This window comes from Danio rerio, chromosome 16, assembly GCF_052040795.2.
Source record: "Danio rerio strain M-AB ecotype USA chromosome 16, GRCz13ab, whole genome shotgun sequence".
Taxonomy (NCBI): Eukaryota; Metazoa; Chordata; class Actinopteri; order Cypriniformes; family Danionidae; genus Danio; species Danio rerio.
In genome coordinates, this window is record NC_141036.1 from 17,807,556 (window position 1) to 17,830,000 (window position 22,445).

The 22,445-nt window shown below is 40.1% G+C and overlaps 1 protein-coding gene and 1 long non-coding RNA gene across 2 annotated transcripts in view; both read right to left on the reverse strand.

Annotated features, from left to right (window-relative positions):
- Nucleotides 1-4,027: 4,027 nt before the first annotated feature.
- Nucleotides 4,028-11,590, reverse strand: LOC147840227 (uncharacterized). Its single transcript, XR_015511200.1, has 4 exons — nucleotides 11,346-11,590; nucleotides 10,245-11,076; nucleotides 9,381-10,097; nucleotides 4,028-5,306 (listed from the first exon to the last, which is right to left on the reverse strand). It is a non-coding gene; the product is annotated as an uncharacterized LOC147840227 (long non-coding RNA).
- A 3,697-nt stretch (nucleotides 11,591-15,287) lies between these two features.
- The window catches only part of kel (Kell metallo-endopeptidase (Kell blood group)), a 33,769-nt gene continuing 26,611 nt past the window's right edge, over nucleotides 15,288-22,445 (reverse strand). The window contains exons 14-18 of the mRNA XM_087286837.1: nucleotides 19,133-19,222; nucleotides 18,851-18,918; nucleotides 18,610-18,770; nucleotides 17,975-18,064; nucleotides 15,288-17,892 (exon numbers count right to left, since the gene is read on the reverse strand). Of these exons, the coding sequence (XP_087142963.1) occupies nucleotides 17,740-17,892; nucleotides 17,975-18,064; nucleotides 18,610-18,770; nucleotides 18,851-18,918; nucleotides 19,133-19,222 (562 nt within the window). The 3' untranslated portion in view covers nucleotides 15,288-17,739. The remainder of the gene's footprint in view (nucleotides 17,893-17,974; nucleotides 18,065-18,609; nucleotides 18,771-18,850; nucleotides 18,919-19,132; nucleotides 19,223-22,445) is intronic.

Below are 22,445 nucleotides of genomic sequence, written 5' to 3' on the forward strand. Positions count from 1 at the left end.
CTGGTCCTATAGACTGCCATTAAAATAGGCCTAGATGCATATCTTTGCATAGCAGTGTCATAGAGACATGAGGGTTGGTTCATTTGACTTGGACAGCCAACCACATTCAAGTTCACTCTGTAACCTCACCCATAGCAACAAAACAGAGTACCCTAGCAACCATTCATCAACAGCTATATCTCAGCATCAGAACATCGTAGACACTTGGGGATTGGCTCGTTTCACCCATGCTAGCAAACGGAACTTCCTATATGCTACACATGCTAGCAGTGACTAGCTACATGCTAATATTGACTAGCCAAGTACTGTAACTTGCTAGAAATGCTTACTAAGTATAAATATTTCATCAGGCATGTATGTGAGGCTTGCCTACTAACCACCCAGGGTACCCTAGCAACTGCCTAGCAACCACCCAAATTATCCTAGCAACCGCCTAGCAACCACCTAGCAACTGCCTAGTAACGCCTTAGCAAGGGCCTAGCGACCACTCAGGACACCCTAGCAACCGCCTAGCAACGCCTTAGCAACCACTTAGAATACCCTAGCAACCACCTAGCAACACCTTAGCAACCACCTAGCAACCACTCAGGGCACCCTAGCACTGTTGCTAGCATGATGCTAGCAACTCGATTAGCATGTTGCTAGCATCATGCTAACATGATTAGCATCATGCTAGCTACATGCTAATTATGTTAGCATGATGCTAGCAACTCAATAAGCATGTTTCTAGCATGATGCTAACACTATTAGCATCATGCTAGCTACATGCTAATAATGTTAGCATGATGCTAGCAACTCGATTAGCATGTTGCTAGCATGATGCTAACACGATTAGCATCATGCTAGCTACATGCTAATCATGTTAGCATGATGCTAGCAACTCGATTAGCATGTTGCTAGCATGATGCTAACACGATTAGCATCATGCTAATTACATGCTAATCATGTTAACATGATGCTAGCAACTCGATTAGCATGTTGCTAGCATGATGCTAACACTATTAGTATCATGCTAGCTACATGCTAATCATATTAGCATGTTGCTACAACCTCGATTAGCATGTTGTTGCTTTTTGGCCAGTACGGTGATGCATTTTACCCCATCGATTTGCCACGCAAACCCCATTCACATTTCCTTCAGGAAATGTACAATTCTAGTGTTACTATTACTGTTCACTTTTTTCAAACTTCGGCGCGCAACTCCGGCCACATTTTTTGCCCTAGAATGATGAGTGAGGTGTCAAGTCGACCGGCCTGTTGAGGAGAGGTGTGCTATGATTTTTCAAAGAGGGTGGGGGTACACTGCCCCCATGAGGGGCAAGAAAGTAACCCCCAAAATCCCCATAGACTTAACATGGACACAAAATGGCTGACATTGATATCTAGATTAGAGAGTCGTAGAAGCTTGAGAGTGGGCTCATTTTACTCCGCCTATCAAGTCGGTATTAAGTAGTGACATAACAAATTTGTAGACACTCCCTAGCAACCACTTTAGGCCCCCTAACAACCATATAACAACATAAACAAGCCATATTTTAGCACAGGAAAATCGTAGAAAGACAGGGTTTGGGTTCTTTTGATGCAGGTTGATCAAATGTCTATTGTCTTCACCTATTACAAAGGCGTTGCCACACCCTAGCGACCATTTACATTACCCTAGCAACCACATAAACACATGAATTTAACCATTTCTTACCTTTCCAGTGCTATTGCCCAGTTTAGTACCATTTTGTACCCCATCGATTTGCCACGCAAACCCCATTCACATTTCCTTTAGGAAATGTACAATTCTAGTTAGTGGGGTTTGCCTTAGGCAAAGTCCACTATTGTTATTCTCCATACTTATTATTATTCTTCTTCTTCCGTACGTTTTTCGGCGCGTAACTCGTCCCGCAGCTTTCGTCCCAGACCCTTGAAAGTGGGCTCAAATCGTCCGGTCTTATCGGGAATGGTGTGCTATGACTTTTATAAGGGGTGGGGGGTTTTTTGGCCCCGCAGGGGCCAAAAAACCCCCCCCAAAATCCCATAGACTTAACATTGAGCCGAACTTTGACGAATCACAGCGCCGAGTGTGAATTTCGTAGAAATATGGGATTCGCAACAGCTGTAGGGGGTTGCAGCCTAAGTGAGAACATACCACGCAGGGGGGTATAAGTTGTACCCCTGGGGGGCTAGGACGTCCCAAAGTGGTCCCATTGACTTAACATGGGCCCATTGACTCCCATTCATTACATTGACTCCCATTATAAATGTCACATGTCAATCACAGTACATAGCAGTGTCATACTGACTTGGGGGTGGGCTCATTTGACTCAGGCAACCAATCAGCATCTCATTATGATTTTGAAGCTCAAAAGCCACGCCCCCCCAAACCACTTAAAGACCCCTAATAAGTGCCCCATTGACTTAACATGGGGTGGGATGTCCCATTGCAGATCCCATTGACTTCCATTATAAAGGTCACACATCTATAACATTACATAGGAGTGTCATAGAGACATGGGGGTGGGCTCATCTGACTCAGACAACCAATCAGCATCTCAATATGATAATGAATCTCACAAGCCACGCCCCCAAACTGGTCCCATAGACTGCCATTATAACTGCCCTACATGCATATCTTTGCTTAGCAGTGTCCTATTGGCTTGGGGGATGGCTCATTTGACTCAGACAACCAATGAGCATCTCAATATGATAATGAATCTCACAAGCCACGCCCCCAAACTGGTCCCATAGACTGCCATTATAACTGCTCTACATGCATATCTTTGCTTAGCAGTGTCCTATTGACTTGGGGGTTGGCTCATTTGACTTGGACAGCCAACCACATTCAAGTTCACTCTGTAACCTCGCCCATAGCAACAAAACAGAGTACCCTAGCAACCATTCATCAACAGCTATATCTCGGCATCAGAACATCGTAGAGACTTGGGGATTGGCTCGTTTGACTCATGCTAGCAAACGGAACTTCCTATATGCTACACATGCTAGCAGTGACTAGCTACATGCTAATATTGACTAGCCAAGTACTGTAACTTGCTACAAATGCTCACTAAGTATAAATATTTCATCAGGCATGTATGTGAGGCTTGCCTAGTAACCACCCAGGGTACCCTAGCAACTGCCTAGCAACCACCCAAATTACCCTAGCAACCGCCTAGCAACCACCTAGCAACCACCTAGTAACGCCTTAGTAAGGGCCTAGCGACCACTCAGGACACCCTAGCAACCGCCTAGCAACGCCTTAGCAACCTCTCAGAATACCCTAGCAACCACCTAGCAACACCTTAGCAACCACCTAGCAACCACTCAGGACACCTTAGCAACCGCCTAGCAACACCTTAGCAACCACCTAGCAACCACTCAGAACACCCTAGCAACCGCCTAGCAACCACTCAGAACACCCTAGCAACCACCTAGCAACACCTTAGCAACCACCTAGCAACCACTCAGGACACCCTAGCAACCACCTAGCAACACCTTAGCAACCACCTAGCAACCACTCAGGACACCCTAGCAACCGCCTAGCAACCACTTAGAATACCCTAGCAACCACCTAGCAACACCTTAGCAACCACCTAGCAACCACTCAGGACACCCTAGCAACCACCTAGCAACACCTTAGCAACCACCTAGCAACCACTTAGGACACCTCAGCAACCGCCTAGCAACACCTTAGCAACCACCTAGCAACCACTCAGAACACCCTAGCAACCACCTAGCAACACCTTAGCAACCACCTAGCAACCACTCAGGACACCATAGCAACCGCCTAGCAACGCCTTAGCAACCACTTAGGACACCTTAGCAACCATCTAGCAACCACTCAGAACACCTTAGCAACCATTCAGAACACCCTAGCAACCAAAACAAATACATTGTACCCCATCGATTTGCCACGCAAACCCCACTCACATTTCCTTTAGGAAATGTACAATTCTAGTTAATGGGGTTTGCCATAGGCAAAGTCCATTCTTACTATTGTGGTTTATTATTCTGTCTTCTTCTTCTTCTTCTTCTTCTTCTTCCGTACACTTTTTCGGCGCGTAACTAGTCCCGCAGCTTTTGTCCCAGACCCTTGAAAGTGGGCTCAAATCGTGCGGCTTTATCGGGAATGGTGTGCTATGACTTTTGTAAGGGGTGGGTGGTTTTGGGGCCCCGCAGGGGCCCCAAAACCACCCCCCAAAACGCATTGACTTAACATTACGCCCAACTTTGACAGGTTATAGCGCTAAGTGTGAAATTCATAGAAATATGGGATTCACATCATCTGTAGGGGGTTGCAGCCTAAGTGAGAACATACCCCGCAAGGGGGTATAAGTTGCACCCCTGGGGCTCTAGGACGTCCCAAAGTGCTCCCATTGACTTACATTGGCCCATTGACTCCCATTCATTTTCTAGACACTCGTAGATACTATTCCCGGAAATCGCCGTAGCGCCAACAGTGAATATCGTAGAGACATGGGATTCGCAACATCTCGAGAGGGTTATAGGAGGCTTCAAACCACACCCCGAAAGGCGGTAAATGTTGTACCCCTGGGGAGCTAGGACGTCCCAAAGTCTCCATTGACTTTACATGGAGCCGAACTTTGACGAATCACAGCGCCGAGTGTGAATTTCACAGAAATATGGGATTCACAACATCTGTAGGGGGTTGCAGCCTAAGTGAGAACATACCCTGAAAGGGGGTATAGGTTGTACCCCTGGGGTGCTAGGACGTCCCAAAAGGGTTCCCATTGACTTTACATTGCCCATTGACTCCCATTCATTACATTGACTCCCATTATAAATGTCATATGTCAATCAAAGTACATAGCACTGTCATACAGACTTGGGGGTTGGCTTATTTGACTAAGGCAACCAATCAGCATCTCATTATGATTTTGAAGCTCACAAGCCACGCCCCCCCAAACCACTTAAAGACCCTTAATAAGTGCCCCATTGACTTAACATGGGGTGGGATGTCCCATTGCAGATCCCATTGACTTCCATTATAAAGGTCACACATCTATAACATTACATAGGAGTGTCATAGAGACATGGGGGTGGGCTCATCTGACTCAGACAACCAATCAGCATCTCAATATGATAATGAAGCTCACAAGCCACGCCCCCAAACTGGTCCCATAGACTGCCATTATAACTGCCCTACATGCATATCTTTGCTTAGCAGTGTCCTATTGGCTTGGGGGATGGCTCATTTGACTCAGACAACCAATGAGCATCTCAATATGATAATGAATCTCACAAGCCACGCCCCCAAACTGGTCCCATAGACTGCCATTATAACTGCCCGACATGCATATCTTTGCTTAGCAGTGTCCTATTGACTTGGGGTTTGGCTCATTTGACTTGGACAGCCAACCACATTCAAGTTCACTTTGTAATCTCGCCCATAGCAACAAAACAGAGTACCCTAGCAACCATTCATCAACAGCTATATCTCAGCATCAGAACATCGTAGACACTTGGGGATTGGCTCGTTTGACTCATGCTAGCAAACGGAACTTCCTATATGCTACACATGCTAGCAGTGACTAGCTACATGCTAATATTGACTAGCCATGTACTGTAACTTGCTAGAAATGCTTACTAAGTATAAATATTTCATCAGGCAAGTATGTAAGGCTTGCCTAGTAACCACCCAGGGTACCCTAGCAACTGCCTAGCAACCACCCAAATTACCCTAGCAACCGCCTAGCAACCACCTAGCAACCGCCTAATAACGCCTTAGTAAGGGCCTAGCGACCACTCAGGACACCCTAGCAACCGCCTAGCAACGCCTTAGCAACCACTTAGAATACCCTAGCAACCACCTAGCAACACCTTAGCAACCACCTAGCAACCACTCAGAACACCCTAGCAACCGCCTAGGAACACCTTAGCAACCACCTAGCAACCACTCAGAATACCCTAGCAACCGCCTAGCAACAACTTAGCAACCACTCAGAACACCCTAGCAACCACCTAGCAACACCTTAGCAACCACCTAGCAACCACTTAGGACACCTTCGCAACCGCCTAGCAACACCTTAGCAACCACCTAGCAACCACTTAGGACATCTTAGCAACCGCCTAGCAACACCTTAGCAACCACCTAGCAACCACTTAGAACACCTTAGCAACCGCCTAGCAACACCTTAGCAACCAACTAGCAACCACTTAGGGCACCCTAGCACTGTTGCTAGCATGATGCTAGCAACTCGATTAGCATGTTGCTAGCATGATGCTTACACGATTAGCATCATGCTAGCTACATGATAATCATGTTAGCATGATGCTAGCAACTCGATTAGCATGTTGCTAGCATGATGCTAACACGATTAGCATCATGCTAGCTACATGCTAATCATGTTAGTATGATGCTAGCAACTCGATTAGCATGTTGCTAGCATGATGCTAACACTATTAGTATCATGCTAGCTACATGCTAATCATATTAGCATGTTGATAGAACCTTGATTAGCATGTTGTTGCTTTTTGGCCAGTACGGTGATGCATTTTACCCCATCGATTTGCCACGCAAACCCCATTCACATTTCCTTTAGGAAATGTACAATTCTAGTGTTACTATTACTGTTCACTTTTTCAAAACTTCGGCGCGCAACTCTGGCCGCATTTTTTGCCCTAGAATGATGAGTGAGGTGTCAAATCGACCGGCCTGTTGAGGAGAGGTGTGCTATGATTTTTCAAAGAGGTTGGGGGTACACTGCCCCCATGAGGAGCAACAAAGTAACCCCCAAAATCCCCATAGACTTAACATGGACACAAAATGGCTGACATTGATATCTAGATTAGAGAGTCGTAGAAGCTTGAGAGTGGGCTCATTTTACTACGCCTGTCAAGTCAGTATTAAGTAGTGACATAACAAATTTGTAGAAACTCCCTAGCAACCACTTTAGGCCCCCTAACAACCATATAACAACATAAACAAGCCATATTTTAGCACAGGAATATCGTAGAAAGACAGGGTTTGGGTTCTTTTGATGCAGGTTGATCAAATCTCTATCGTCTTCACCTATTACAAAGGCGTTGCCACACCCTAGCAACCATTTACATTACCCTAGCAACCACATAAACACATGAATTTAACCATTTCTTACCTTTCAAGTGCTATTGCCCAGTTTAGTACCATTTTGTACCCCATCGATTTGCCACGCAAACCCCATTCACATTTCCTTTAGGAAATGTACAATTCTAGTGTTACTATTACTGTTCACTTTTTCAAAACTTCGGCGCGCAACTCTGGCCGCATTTTTTGCCCTAGAATGATGAGTGAGGTGTCAAATCGACCGGCCTGTTGAGGAGAGGTGTGCTATGATTTTTCAAAGAGGTTGGGGGTACACTGCCCCCATGAGGAGCAACAAAGTAACCCCCAAAATCCCCATAGACTTAACATGGACACAAAATGGCTGACATTGATATCTAGATTAGAGAGTCGTAGAAGCTTGAGAGTGGGCTCATTTTACTACGCCTGTCAAGTCAGTATTAAGTAGTGACATAACAAATTTGTAGAAACTCCCTAGCAACCACTTTAGGCCCCCTAACAACCATATAACAACATAAACAAGCCATATTTTAGCACAGGAATATCGTAGAAAGACAGGGTTTGGGTTCTTTTGATGCAGGTTGATCAAATCTCTATCGTCTTCACCTATTACAAAGGCGTTGCCACACCCTAGCAACCATTTACATTACCCTAGCAACCACATAAACACATGAATTTAACCATTTCTTACCTTTCAAGTGCTATTGCCCAGTTTAGTACCATTTTGTACCCCATCGATTTGCCACGCAAACCCCATTCACATTTCCTTTAGGAAATGTACAATTCTAGTGTTACTATTACTGTTCACTTTTTCAAAACTTCGGCGCGCAACTCCGGCCGCATTTTTTGCCCTAGAATGATAAGTGAGGTGTCAAATCGACCGGCCTGTTGAAGAGAGGTGTGCTATGATTTTTCAAAGAGGGTGGGGGTACACTGCCCCCATGAGGGGCAACAAAGTAACCCCCAAAATCCCCATAGACTTAACATGGACACAAAATGGCTGACATTGATATCTAGATTAGAGAGTCGTAGAAGCTTGGGAGTGGGCTCATTTTACTCCGCCTATCAAGTCGGTATTAAGTAGTGACATAACAAATTTGTAGACACTCCCTAGCAACCACTTTAGGCCCCCTAACAACCATATAACAACATAAACAAGCCATATTTTAGCACAGTAATATCGTAGAAAGACAGGGTTTTGGTTCTTTTGATGCAGCTTGATCAAATCTCTATTGTCTTCACCTATTACAAAGGCGTTGCCACACCCTAGCAACCGTTTACATTACCCTAGCAACCAGATAAACACATGAATTTAACCATTTCTTACCTTTCCAGAGCTATTGCCCAGTTTAGTACCATTTTGTACCCCATCGATTTGCCACGCAAACCCCATTCACATTTCCTTTAGGAAATGTACAATTCTAGTGTTACTATTACTGTTCACTTTTTCAAAACTTCGGCGCGCAACTCTGGCCGCATTTTTTGCCCTAGAATGATGAGTGAGGTGTCAAATCGACCGGCCTGTTGAGGAGAGGTGTGCTATGATTTTTCAAAGAGGTTGGGGGTACACTGCCCCCATGAGGAGCAACAAAGTAACCCCCAAAATCCCCATAGACTTAACATGGACACAAAATGGCTGACATTGATATCTAGATTAGAGAGTCGTAGAAGCTTGAGAGTGGGCTCATTTTACTACGCCTGTCAAGTCAGTATTAAGTAGTGACATAACAAATTTGTAGAAACTCCCTAGCAACCACTTTAGGCCCCCTAACAACCATATAACAACATAAACAAGCCATATTTTAGCACAGGAATATCGTAGAAAGACAGGGTTTGGGTTCTTTTGATGCAGGTTGATCAAATCTCTATCGTCTTCACCTATTACAAAGGCGTTGCCACACCCTAGCAACCATTTACATTACCCTAGCAACCACATAAACACATGAATTTAACCATTTCTTACCTTTCAAGTGCTATTGCCCAGTTTAGTACCATTTTGTACCCCATCGATTTGCCACGCAAACCCCATTCACATTTCCTTTAGGAAATGTACAATTCTAGTTAATGGGGTTTGCCATAGGCAAAGTCCATTCTTACAATTGTGCTGGTTTATTAATGGGGTTTGCCATAGGCAAAGTCCATTCTTACTATTGTGGTTTATTATTATAATTATTATTCTTACTTCCGCCCAAAGTTCGGCGCGTAACTAGTCCCGCAGCTTTCGTCCCAGACCCTTGAAAGTGGGGTCAAATCGTGCGGTCTTATCGGGAATGGTGTGCTATGACTTTTATAAGGGGTGGGGGGTTTTTTGGCCCCGCAGGGGCCAAAAAACCCCCCCAAAAATCCCATAGACTTAACATTGAGCCGAACTTTGACGACTCACAGCGCCGAGTGTGAATTTCATAGAAATATGGGATTCACAGCATCTGTAGGGGGTTGCAGCCTAAGTAAGAACATACCTCGCAAGGGGGTAAAAGTTGCACCCCTGGGGCTCTAGGACGTCCCAAAGTGCTCCCATTGACTAACATGGGCCCCATTGACTCCCATTCATTTTTCTAGGAGAGCACTAAACGCGCCGCGAAATGGGACGACCTTTAAAGCGTTATAGCGCCAAGTGTGAAATTCGTAGAAATATGGGATTCGCAACATCTGTAGGGGGTTGCAGCCTGTATGAGAACATACCCCAAAAAGGGGTATAAGTTGTACCCCTGGGGTGCTAGGACGTCCCAAAGGGGTCCCCATTGACTTTACATGGCCCATTGACTCCCATTCATTTCTTGACTCACATGTCAATCACATTACATAGCAGTGTCATACAGACTTGGGGGTTGCCTTACTTGGCTGAGGCAACCAATCAGCATCTCAATATGATTTTGAAGCTCACAAGCCACGCCCCCCCAAACCATTTAAAGACCCTTAATAACTGCCCCATTGACTTAACATGGGGTGGGATGTCCCATTGCACATCCCATTGACTTCCATTATAAAGGTCACACATCTATAACATTACATAGGAGTGTCATAGAGACATGGGGGTGGGCTCATTTGACTCAGGCAACCAATCAGCATCACTATATGATAATGAAGCTCACAAGCCACGCCCCCAAATTGATCCCATAGACTTCTATTATAATTGGGCTAGATGCATAACTTTGCATTGCAGTGTCATATAGGCTTAGGGGTTGGCTCATTGGACCCAGACAACCAATGAGCATCTCAATATGGTAATGAAGCTCACAAGCCACGCCCCCAAACTGGTCCCATAGACTGCCATTATAACTGGCCTACATGCATATCTTTGCTTAGCAGTGTCCTATTGACTTGGGGGATGGCTCATCTGACTCAGACAACCAATGAGCATCTCAATATGATAATGAAGCTCACAAGCCACGCCCCCAAACTGGTCCCATAGACTGCCATTGTAACTGGCCTACATGCATATCTTTGCATAGCAGTGTCCTATTGACTTGGGGTTTGGCTCATTTGACTTGGACAGCCAACCACATTCAAGTTCAGTCTGTAACCTCGCCCATAGCAACAAAACACAGTACCCTAGCAACCGTTCATCAACAGCTATATCTCAGCATCGGAACATCGTAGAGACTTGGGGATTGGCTCGTTTGACTCATGCTAGCAAACGGAACTTCCTATATGCTACACATGCTAGCAGTGACTAGCTACATGCTAATATTGACTAGCCAAGTATTGTAACTTGCTAGAAATGCTTACTAAGTATAAATATTTCATCAGGCATGTATGTGAGGCTTGCCTAGTAACCACCCAGGGTACCCTAGCAACTGCCTAGCAACCACCCAAATTACCCTAGCAACCGCCTAGCAACCACCTAGCAACCGCCTAGTAACGCCTTAGTAAGGGCCTAGCGACCACTCAGGACACCCTAGCAACCGCCTAGCAACGCCTTAGCAACCACTCAGAATACCCTAGCAACCACCTAGCAACACCTTAGCAACCACCTAGCAACCACTCAGGACACCTTAGCAACCGCCTAGCAACACCTTAGCAACCACCTAGCAACCACTCAGAACACCCTAGCAACCGCCTAGCAACCACTCAGAACACCCTAGCAACCACCTAGCAACACCATAGCAACCACCTAGCAACCACTCAGGACACCCTAGCAACCACCTAGCAACACCTTAGCAACCACTAAGGACACCCTAGCAACCGCCTAGCAACCACTTAGAATACCCTAGCAACCACCTAGCAACACCTTAGCAACCACCTAGTAACCACTTAGGACACCTTAGCAACCGCCTAGCAACACCTTAGCAACCACCTAGCAACCACTCAGGACACCCTAGCAACCACCTAGCAACGCCTTAGCAACCACTTAGAATACCCTAGCAACAACCTAGCAACACCTTAGCAACCACCTAGCAACCACTTAGGACACCTTAGCAACCGCCTAGCAACACCTTAGCAACCACCTAGCAACCACTCAGAACACCCTAGCAACCACCTAGCAACACCTTAGCAACAACCTAGCAACCACTCAGGACACCATAGCAACCGCCTAGCAACGCCTTAGCAACCACTTAGGACACCTTAGCAACCATCTAGCAACCACTCAGAACACCTTAGCAGCCATTCAGAACACCCTAGCAACCAAAACAAATACATTGTACCCCATCGATTTGCCACGCAAACCCCATTCACATTTCCTTTAGGAAATGTACAATTCTAGTGTTACTATTACTGTTCACTTTTTCAATCCTTCGGCGCGCAACTCCGGCCGCATTTTTTGCCCTAGACTGATGAGTGAGGTGTCAAATCGACCGGCCGGTTGAGGAGAGGTGTGCTATGATTTTTCAAAGAGGGTGGGGGTACACTGCCCCCATAAGGGGCAAGAAAGTAACCCCCAAAATCCCCATAGACTTAACATGGACACAAAATGGCTGACATTGATATCTAGGTTAGAGAGTCGTAGAAGCTTGGGAGTGGGCTCATTTTACTGCGCCTATGAAGTCGGTATTAAGTAGTGACATAACAAATTTGTAGACACTCCCTAGCAACCATTTTAGGCCCCCTAACAACCATATAACAACATAAACAAGCCATATTTTAGCACAGGAATATCGTAAAAAGACAGGGTTTGGGTTCTTTTGATGCAGGTTGATCAAATCTCTAATGTCTTCACCTATTACAATGGCGTTGCCACACCCTAGCGACCATTTACATTACCCTAGCAACCACATAAACACATGAATTTAACCATTTCTTACCTTTCCAGTGCTATTGCCCAGTTTAGTACCATTTTGTACCCCATCGATTTGCCACGCAAACCCCATTCACATTTCCTTTAGGAAATGTACAATTCTAGTATTCCAGTTACAGTCCTTTCCTATGATGACTTGGTGAACTTGTTAACTTATGAACAATTTATGAAAATTCATGAATTTCCTTTACCATTTAATAAATTTAACATTATTGTAAATGCTATCCCAAAAGAATGAATACATCTAACAAAAGTAATATTTCATATATAAATAAAATAATTATAAAACCCTCCTTAGAAAGTATTAGTATATATGATAAAAAAAAATGCAACAACAAACTTATTCTTCGAAATCTCCAAAAAAAAAAAAAAAAAAATGATTTGCTCCAAGAGTGAAATCATATTGGTCAGCGCAAATAGAAGATATTGATTGGAAAAGAGCATGACTTCTCCCATAAAATATAATCCCAAACAAAACAAAGGAAATCCATTTTAAAATTCTGCACAAAATATACCCGGTCAATGCATTTATTTGAAAGTTTACTGATATTGCAATTGCTTGTTCTTTCTGTCAGAAAAATTCGGAAATCTGCATGACCCTCCGGGTGCTCCGGTTTCCCCCACAGTCCAAAGACATGCTATACAGGTGAATTGGGTAGGCTAAATTGTCCGTAGTGTGTGAATGTGTGTGTGTGGATGTTTCCCAAAGATGGGTTGCGGCTGGAAGGGCATCCGCTGCATAAAAAGTTGTTGGATAAGTTAGCGGTTCATTCCGCTGTGGCGACCCCGGATTAATAAAGGGACTAAGCCAACAAGAAAATGGAATGAAATTATTCTAGTCCCATAAAAATGAAGATTATATATATTACTGTTTTCTATTATTTGCAAAATTCTTTATTCACAAACAAATATTTTTAAAATCCTCTCCCTCATTTGCTAATTTTTTTTTTGAAATTGATTCCTTGCTTAAAGCTATACATTTATCGAACAACAACAAAATTTGTAAGTTAATAGAAACTCATGAAACTAAAGAATGAGTCTTTAATGCTTTCTGTTTTTTTTTTATTTCGTACTTCCCTTTTCTTTATTTTGTTCTCTTTTTTCTCTTTCTACTACTTATTGTTCTTATCACTTTGTAATTGTATGTACTTGTGTACCAGTTTATTAAAAAAAATAATAAATAAAAAATAAGTTAATTCCATATTCATTTTTTACCAACTTGGAGGTCTTTCCTTTCTATTAATACGTCACAAAATGTATCCTTGTAAAGTAACTTTATCTAAATTCATAGATATTAATAACACTTGCACATTTCGTAATTTACACAGGGGAGACCTCTAATCTAATATTTTCTATTACTGTGATGTCTCTATTAAATTTTGGAATAATGTAAGTGATGTGTTATTTGGGCAAAGAAATGTTAATTAGAGACTCTCTTCACAGACTTCGCACGCACGCACGCACACACACACTCACACACTCACACACACACACACACACAGACAGACAAAACGAAAAAACATTTGAGTATGTTTTTTTACATCTTACAAGGTAAATATTTTATACCAAAATGCGACATATTTTTATTAGAAATGGAAACTTTGAGAAAGTCTCTAATGCAAATTAAAAAAAAAAAAAAATAATAATGACTTCATGTTAGATGTCATGAAGGAATCATTTTTCTGGTACTGATCCTCCACTGTAGTTGATGGTAGTGTCCTAAATTATTTATTTATTTATTTTTCTCATAGTACTATGTAATACTTTATTTTATATTGTTGTGTTACTTTTTCTCCACCTTTATATATATATATATATATATATATATATATATATATATATATATATATATATATATATATATATATATATATATATATATATATATAAATATATATATATATATATATATATATATATATATATATATATATATATATATATATATATATATAAATTATTATTATTATTATTATTATTATTATTTCTAGCTGTGTTTTTGCAAATCTGTAATGTTCCGGATAGTTTATATATGACTTTAATAATAATTTATGTAACATTTCAAAGCTTATTAATAAAAAATACAAATAAAAAAGTTAACTCAGCTGGTTTTATGAATGTCCCCTAAAAAATGTGATGAAAATTATTTTACAAATACAAATTTATAGTGAATTTAAATACAGTAAACCCAATCCTGGTTTCTAGAAAAGTTTGACATATGTCAAGACAACTTTTCATTCACAAAACATACAATTTAAAAAATTTAAATATTTGTAAAATTGTAGCTCTATGTTCTTTGTTGAAGCTTAAAAAAGCTATAACACACTCTATTTTACATTTGTAATACACAATTGTTTTCTGATTTTCTATGACTACTTCACACAATTAAAGTATTTATTAAACAATATTATTTATTTATTTATTTATTTATTTATTTATTTAATTTATTTTAAACAGGAAAAGATTAAAAGATAATTGGGCCTGACTCAGCATAAATGCTGTTTTTCAGCAGGTTCCTGCTCTGCAAAACATAAAAACAGACAGACATCTCATCCATCAACACAGTACAAACAATCACCAAACATGTAAAATAGAGAAAAGCAGGTTACTATCTCAGTGGCTACAGCGATAGTTGACCATCAGATGATGAGCATGTGATTTTTAAAAAAAAGTCTCAGTGTTGGGATTGTTTTTAGATGTTGTGGGATCTCAGTTTTACACAAAAGAAAAAAATGTTTGTATTATGCATCAATTAATTACAACTATAATCTATTTTACTGTACAAAGTGAAATGATCTCATTGGTAAATGAAAATATCCCATTTAATAATTAGTTTGGCTGTGGTTTTAAAGTGAAGCCGTAGTCACCACTAGCAAAACCTGTGTAACTTTGTAAATAATTGCAAGCTATGCAAAATGTAGAACCCATATATACTCTCGTCCTCTATACAGCATGTCCCCTATAAAACCATAAAAAGTGTTGTGAGAGATCAAATCCACCAAGTAGCATTTAACTGTTTATTAAATTGTCCATTGTACATTTTCAAATGTTAAAATACTCTTTAATAATATGTATCCACCTTTTTCTCTATGCCCCACGATGCTTTACAAGATTTATGGGAATTACTTCCATCATTTACATTTAATCAGTGAATGTATTTTTCTCAGAAATCATGCCTTGAAAATTAAAAGTCATCTTATAAGAATTAACAAATGACTTTCAGGAGACCAGAAAAAAATTCCAAAAACTCAAAACATGTCTTTCTGCTTCAATATTAAATATTACTGTACTGTATGAAAAACAATGAGGAAGTAATTTGAACGAGCAAAATGCAGTGAACTCAAAGGAACTTTGGCCACAGATGTAACTAATGTCAAACTAAAATACCAAGTGAAATGTTATTGTCATGACATACAAAAACAAAACACCTCGCTCTCACTCACCTTTGCAATGACTCGAGCAGTTAATCCTAGTGGGATCATGTTTTTGTTTACTTGTCCCAATACTTTGGTTGTACATTTTTACTGCAGTATCTGTACTTTTACTCCACTATTTTTTTTCAACCTGTAGTCACTATACTTTCTTCTTGTCTATGGGGATTAGAAAAATCTGTCCTGTGTTTCCTGTCAATCAAATCGCATATAGAAGGTAAATCGCATCATAATGAACTACCTCAACATGGTATGATGACCAAAATGGCCTTAAACACCCAGCAGGCACAAGACATCAACATGATGTCAGATTGACATTGTACCCAAACATCAAGGGGATGTTGCATTTTGTTTGGAAATGAAAATGGGTTAACGGCCAATGTCAATGTCCAACCTACAACCAATCAAATATCACTGTCTAACAGCTTGACGTTTTGTGGACATTACCACTATGACGTCTATCACATGTTGGAATTTGGTTACCATACCTGATGAATAAACATCAGCATTTGACATCAATATGACGTTGGTTTAAGATGGTGGCTCGACGTTGGACTTTGGTCACTTTCTAACCACCCAAAATTGACCAAATATCAATGTCATTTGACTTCAGTATTGGAAATCAAAATATTGTTGTCCTTAGACACTGGCTAGCCATTAAATTTTGGTAATCTGACATCACAACCTAAATCTAACCTAATAATAACGTCTTCTGACGTTGTGTGCCTGCTGGGCAATAACTAGATGCACTACAGAATGTTACGTTTACACATGCACAAATTACATGTATACGCATCAGCTTTTAACAGCTTAACTCTCAATCTCACAATCACTTTTGAAAGGGCTACTTTTTACTCATACTTTGAGTAATATTTACAACAGATAATTTTACTCTGCGTGCACTACATTTTTAGACAAGTAATGGAACTTTTACTTGAGTAGGATTTTTCAGTACTATTTTCATCACTGGTAAACAATGAATTATTGTGTGAATTATTCCTTTAAGCTCTGATTACATTTAACACCTCCAATTATCGAGGATACTCCTAGAGTAAAAACCAGACGACGATGTGTGATAGGATGTGTGTCAAATGTGACCTAATATTTTTCCTGTCAAAAGCAGGTCAGACACACACTAGTTTAAGCAACAGGAATTGTTCTAAGGAACAACGAAATCAGTAACAAGCCTCTCCTTCAAAGAACCACCACTCAGTAAAGATTGATGATGGTCTAATTTGACTGCAAGGCGGGACATATTTCTTTAGGATGGCCGTGTTGAACTTAGACCTTTTCCCCATTCTTAGGCTGTGTTTGAAAGCTAGGATATTGAAGGATGCATTCCAAGAAAGTATTATGTCTAAATCCTATACCTTCACTTCCTGTCTACTGAGAAAGCTGGGAGATGTATCCTTTACTGCTTTTGATTTTCCACAAACCTATGTGTTCCATTCCTGACAGTTAAAGGGATAGTTCACCCAAAACTAAAATTTCTGTTATCATTTCCTCACCCTTCATTTGTTCAAAACTAGTTTGACATTAACTTATATTCTGTTGAGCACAGAAGAAGATATTTTAAAGAAAGCTGGGAACCAGTAACCATTGACTTCCATATTATTTGTTTTTCCTACTATGGAGGTTACAGGTTTTCAGCTTTCCTCATAAAATATATTCTTTTGTGTTTAAAGAATAAATACATTTATGAATAAATGATATCCTAAATGAGTGCACTCTCTATTTTGTATTTTTGATATGATCAAGTCATGATGTCTCCAGAATTAGATTTGTGAGTTGCCTTCCAGTGTCACTGCAACTAGTAAGCTGCCAGAGTTTTGTCAGGCATAGCATTGCAAGTGATCCTTCTTTGTATATTTCTAGTCTTTGGTCACATGAAGAAAAAAGTGGTTATGTGACATAAACCCATTACTTATCAAGTGAATATAAAAAGGCTTATAATCTGTGGAATGACTTTCTGCTTTGTTCCCTCCATCGAGCAGCTTCAAAAGTTCAATAGTCCAAAAACAGGTTCAGCTTTGACACATTTCAGCAGGAAAACTCTGAGGTTTATTCATGCAGGTCAGTGGTTTTGGGCAGAGGCCTGAGTTTGAGCACAGGACTGTCACCAAAAATGATGGTTCAAGTGGCATGAACTCACGGTATGCGTCTGTGTCACACGTTACCTGTAACATTTGATTTGAATGTTTGATTAGTTCATGTATTTGAGTGATTATGTATTTCTCTTTAATGACAGGTTAACTGTACCTTAGTGAAGGAGCTGAGGAACAAGTGAACATAAGAGAAGCCTGGTAGAGATGAATCTGATAGATACCTTTTGAAACTCATCTTATAAGCCTAGATGAAACAATTATGAAATAAGTGGTATAAATAAATAAATAAATATTAACAGAAAAAAACTCATTCAAGTAAAACCAAACTAATATGACTGAATAAATAAAAACATTTATTTACAATACTAAAATAGTTGCATAAAAATAAATAATAAATATAACATAATAATAATAATAATAATAATAAAGTTTGTAATAAAATTTTTATTTTTAATTTGATAAATAAATAATTTAGTAAATTAATTAATTAAAACTAACTAAATAAAATAAATAATATATAAATTATTTTAATTTTTTACTCATTCATTTTCCTTCGACTTAGTCCCTGATTTACAGCGGAATGAACCAGCTGTTTATAAAATAAATGATAAATATGACATCTTAATAAAATAATATAAATGATATTAAGCATTATTAAACAAATATATTAAGTGTGATTATATGAAAATAAACAATAAACATTGGATTTAGAGAAAAATGTAAAAAAAAAATAAAAATAAAAAAAAAACAAATACAAACATTTAATTAGACTAGAAAAAGTGAACTTACATCGAGTGCCACCTGTAGAGCTGAGTACTGCACCCAAACCTCCTGCTGTTTAGATGATGGAAGAGAGAATGCGTCACCCCATCCTGGACCCTTAGTCACACTCAGATAATGAGACCACACACACAGACTCTCAGTCTCTGGATTCTTTGCCTTTGTGTAGACTAGTGATGAGACACATATGAGGACTCATGTTTGCACAAATCACACATTCAAATTCATATTAAAATCAAAACTAGCTTACTATCAGGGAGCAGAAGGTGGAGAAGATCTTTAGCCATTAGTGATCCCAGTGTCCCATAATTGAGGGCTCTAGAAATATTATAATATTAACATTAATTTTACACATTAAGCATCTTAGATCTTCAGCATATACAAATCAGAAGAGTGGATTCAAAACATTCTAAATATTCAGATTTCATCATTGATTTGGTTCATCTTTGTCAAATAGTGGTGCAAAGTGAATTAGGATACATTATAATACTATCATTAATTTGATATTCTTGTTTATGTTTTCATAAGATACCTGGGATATGAGGAATGGAAGAATGGTGACACAAACATTCCAACAGGGACGATGATGTCATTACCAGAGATGAATGGAGTCATAGACAAACTAAAACACACATGCACACACACATACACACAAAAATTTAAAATGTTTGACCAAACAAATGGAAAAAATGTATATGAAAATAAATTTTCAAAATGCATGTTGATTTTGATTGATTTCAGTGAGTGTCCATTCATTTTTCAAAAATGCTTCTAAACTAAAACTACATTAAAAAACTACATTATCCATCTATATCCATTCAACACATTTGGAGATCCTATATATGGCCATACAGGAATATATATGTCATTTGCCAGACTTCTCTGGGGCAACGGGTTTATTAATTATTACATTTTTAAACATTAAAACATTAATTATTAATAAATTACCAATTTTAGCTCATATTATTATATAAAGAACAGTTTTACCCACTACCACCACCACCATAAACAAACAATTTGAAAAAAATAAAAGACGAAATAAAGAGGGGCGACGCGGTGGCGCAGTGGGTATTGTGGCCTCACAACAAGAAGGTTGCTGGTTTGTGCCTCGGCATGGTCAGATGGCTTTACTGTGTGGGGGGTTGATGGTTGCCAGGTTGGGGGGATGAGAACTCCAGCTGAACAAATTCAATGGTTTCAGACTAGGGCCGGAGTAGGACTCCTTTCAACCCTGGGGTTTCCAGAAACGCCAATTCAGTTTCTAATGACACTATCACGTATTTTTAAAAGAAACAGCTGCTTTAGAACTTCAAATGTTTTTCATAAATATGAGAACATTAAAGGGTAGCTAAATTCTACACTTCTCCAACACCAACAATTCTTTAAAACATCACAATGTCCTTTCCTGCAACATCTGAATATATATTCTGTGCAAAGAACTGAATATATATTCAGTCCCTTGTAACAGTAGTCACACAAAACATGGAAATAAAATTGTACACCTATATAAGTAACCCAAACAGTTTTATATGTCTTAACACTAAAAATGAAAATAAAAAAAAATTAATTACTCTGGTAAGGTTTAAACTTGGGTCAGCGGCAATATTCATTAATATTAATTATTCAAATTCTTATATTCACTTAGGTGTTGCTGTTTGGGGTAAAATGATAGTTACATCATCATTAACCAGCAGGCTTAATTTTACTCACTGGGCTGCGAGTAAAAAAAAAAATAGAGCAGAGCTGTGGCAAAATAATGAATAAAAAGAGTGAGGCTATGGTCAAATAAATAAATGAAAAAAGTGCAACTGCTGAGAGTACAAGCAAGCAGCTAGGGACACCGGCCCTCGCAGCCAAAAAACTGACCGGCCCACAAGGAATTCTGCCAGTCCTCCCGATTAGCCAATCCGAACCTGTTTCAGACCCGAGAATGAGAAATGACGATGAAGAACCAGTGCATATGTGGAAAATTCTACACAAAGAGCCACGGATTAAAGATCAAAGAATAAAGTGTTTGGAAAGTGGAGAACATTTACATTTATTCTAAAGTGACCTTTTAAGAGTTTTAAGTGACTTTTTAAAAGTGAGAATTTTAACAAAAATTTAGAGGCAGCGGTTAAAGCCTCATTCACACTACGAGCGACTTGCAGGGGCAAAGCGACTAGCATTCATTTAAACAGAAAGTGATCGATTTCCGGCGACCATCGTTTACGTGAGCGACAGCAACCATGGTTGACGGGTCAAATGATGTATATCAAGAGCAATAGTACTCTTGCGATCTTCCCTCAGCTTGCTCAAAGGCTGGTTGTATTCTCCATGCTGTAGACCTACACAGACCCACGTTTACAGCAGATCGCCACCCAGAGTGACAGGCAGCTACATTACAAAGTTGTTGCTAGTGGGAATGAGGCATGAGGAAGAGGCTAATAAAAAGCTGCAAGCCGTGACTACCATCATTGTCAGTATAAGAGAAGAACGGTTTGGAGGATGAAAGAAAAAATAAGAGAACCCCTTACTCCAAGATTCACAGTGCAGAGAGAATTTATAACATCAGGCAAGAGATGAGAAGAGATGTGCTGAAGTCCCTATTAAAAGAGATAGAAAAAAAACTGAGCATAAAGACTTAGCTCAGCTGATGTGTATGCTGCAGAAAAAGTTCTGGGTCACCGTTGTGGTAGAGCCAAAGGTGACATTGACTTTATAGCCAATTTATTTAAGTTTACAGAGTTTAAGTACTTGCTGAGGCAGAAGCACAGTGGGAAGCTGGTCTGTCCACAAGAAGAAATGGATCAACATCTAAGTAGCACATACAGCAACTCAGAGAAAGAGGACAGTGTGGCATCTTAATAGATACTCCCAAACTAGAGATTTTTCAGAGATGCAGTTCAAAAAAGTTAGAGAGGTTTTTCCTAAGGCAGGAGCAGACTCTGCACCTTGACCAAGTAACATCTTATACAAACTGTACAAGAATTGCCAAACAGAGATCAAAACAGAAAGGAGTTGCAGGTATTCCAGGCTGCATGGAGCACAATAATGTAGTGACACAGCTCATAAAGGAGACCAGAGAGAAAAGTATTCAATAACAAGGTACCAGATGCCAAGAAGAATGACAAATGTCCCTAATGATTATTACAGCAATTTGAGAGTCAAAAAATTTGAGAGTCTCTTCAGGAGCAACCACATCAAGCTGGCACAAGGTTGAGACTGGAATCATTACAGGATGCGCTCCATTCATCACACTGTTATCACAAGCCATAAATATGCTCAATAAATATGCTGAACCACAGTGTAGAGACCCATGAAAAATACAGCCCAACGACAACCATCATTAGGGCTTTCATAGATGATCCTACAGTTACCACAGAAACAGCACCGGGATGCAAGTTTATTCTGCAGGGCTCAGAGAAGCTAGTGAAATGGGCCTGTATACGCTTCACATATTTCACTGAGCAACATTGCCCTGACATCAAAATAAATTGCAACTACATGTCCTTAGTGGAAGAATTCAATGTAAAAAGAACAAGAGAAGTGTTACAATACAGAGTTTAAAAGATCTGAAAGCTGACAAAGCAGGGATCTAAGCTTGGACTGGAAGAAAAAGAAAGGCAGAAGAGGCTGTCAGGTACAGGCAAAGTCATAGAAGGTTGGTGAGAGTGTTCACTCAAGGTAGAGCAGGGCTAGGATCCATTTTGATGATCAGATCCAGAGCAGAGGGAAGGAAAACTAAATGACAACACATTCAATTTCTCATCCTGGGTGTATGATGTCCTACCCAGCCCATCAAACCTTCATCTATGGGGAAAAGCAGAGTCACAAACTTGCCCTGTCTGCTCTGGGAAGATCCC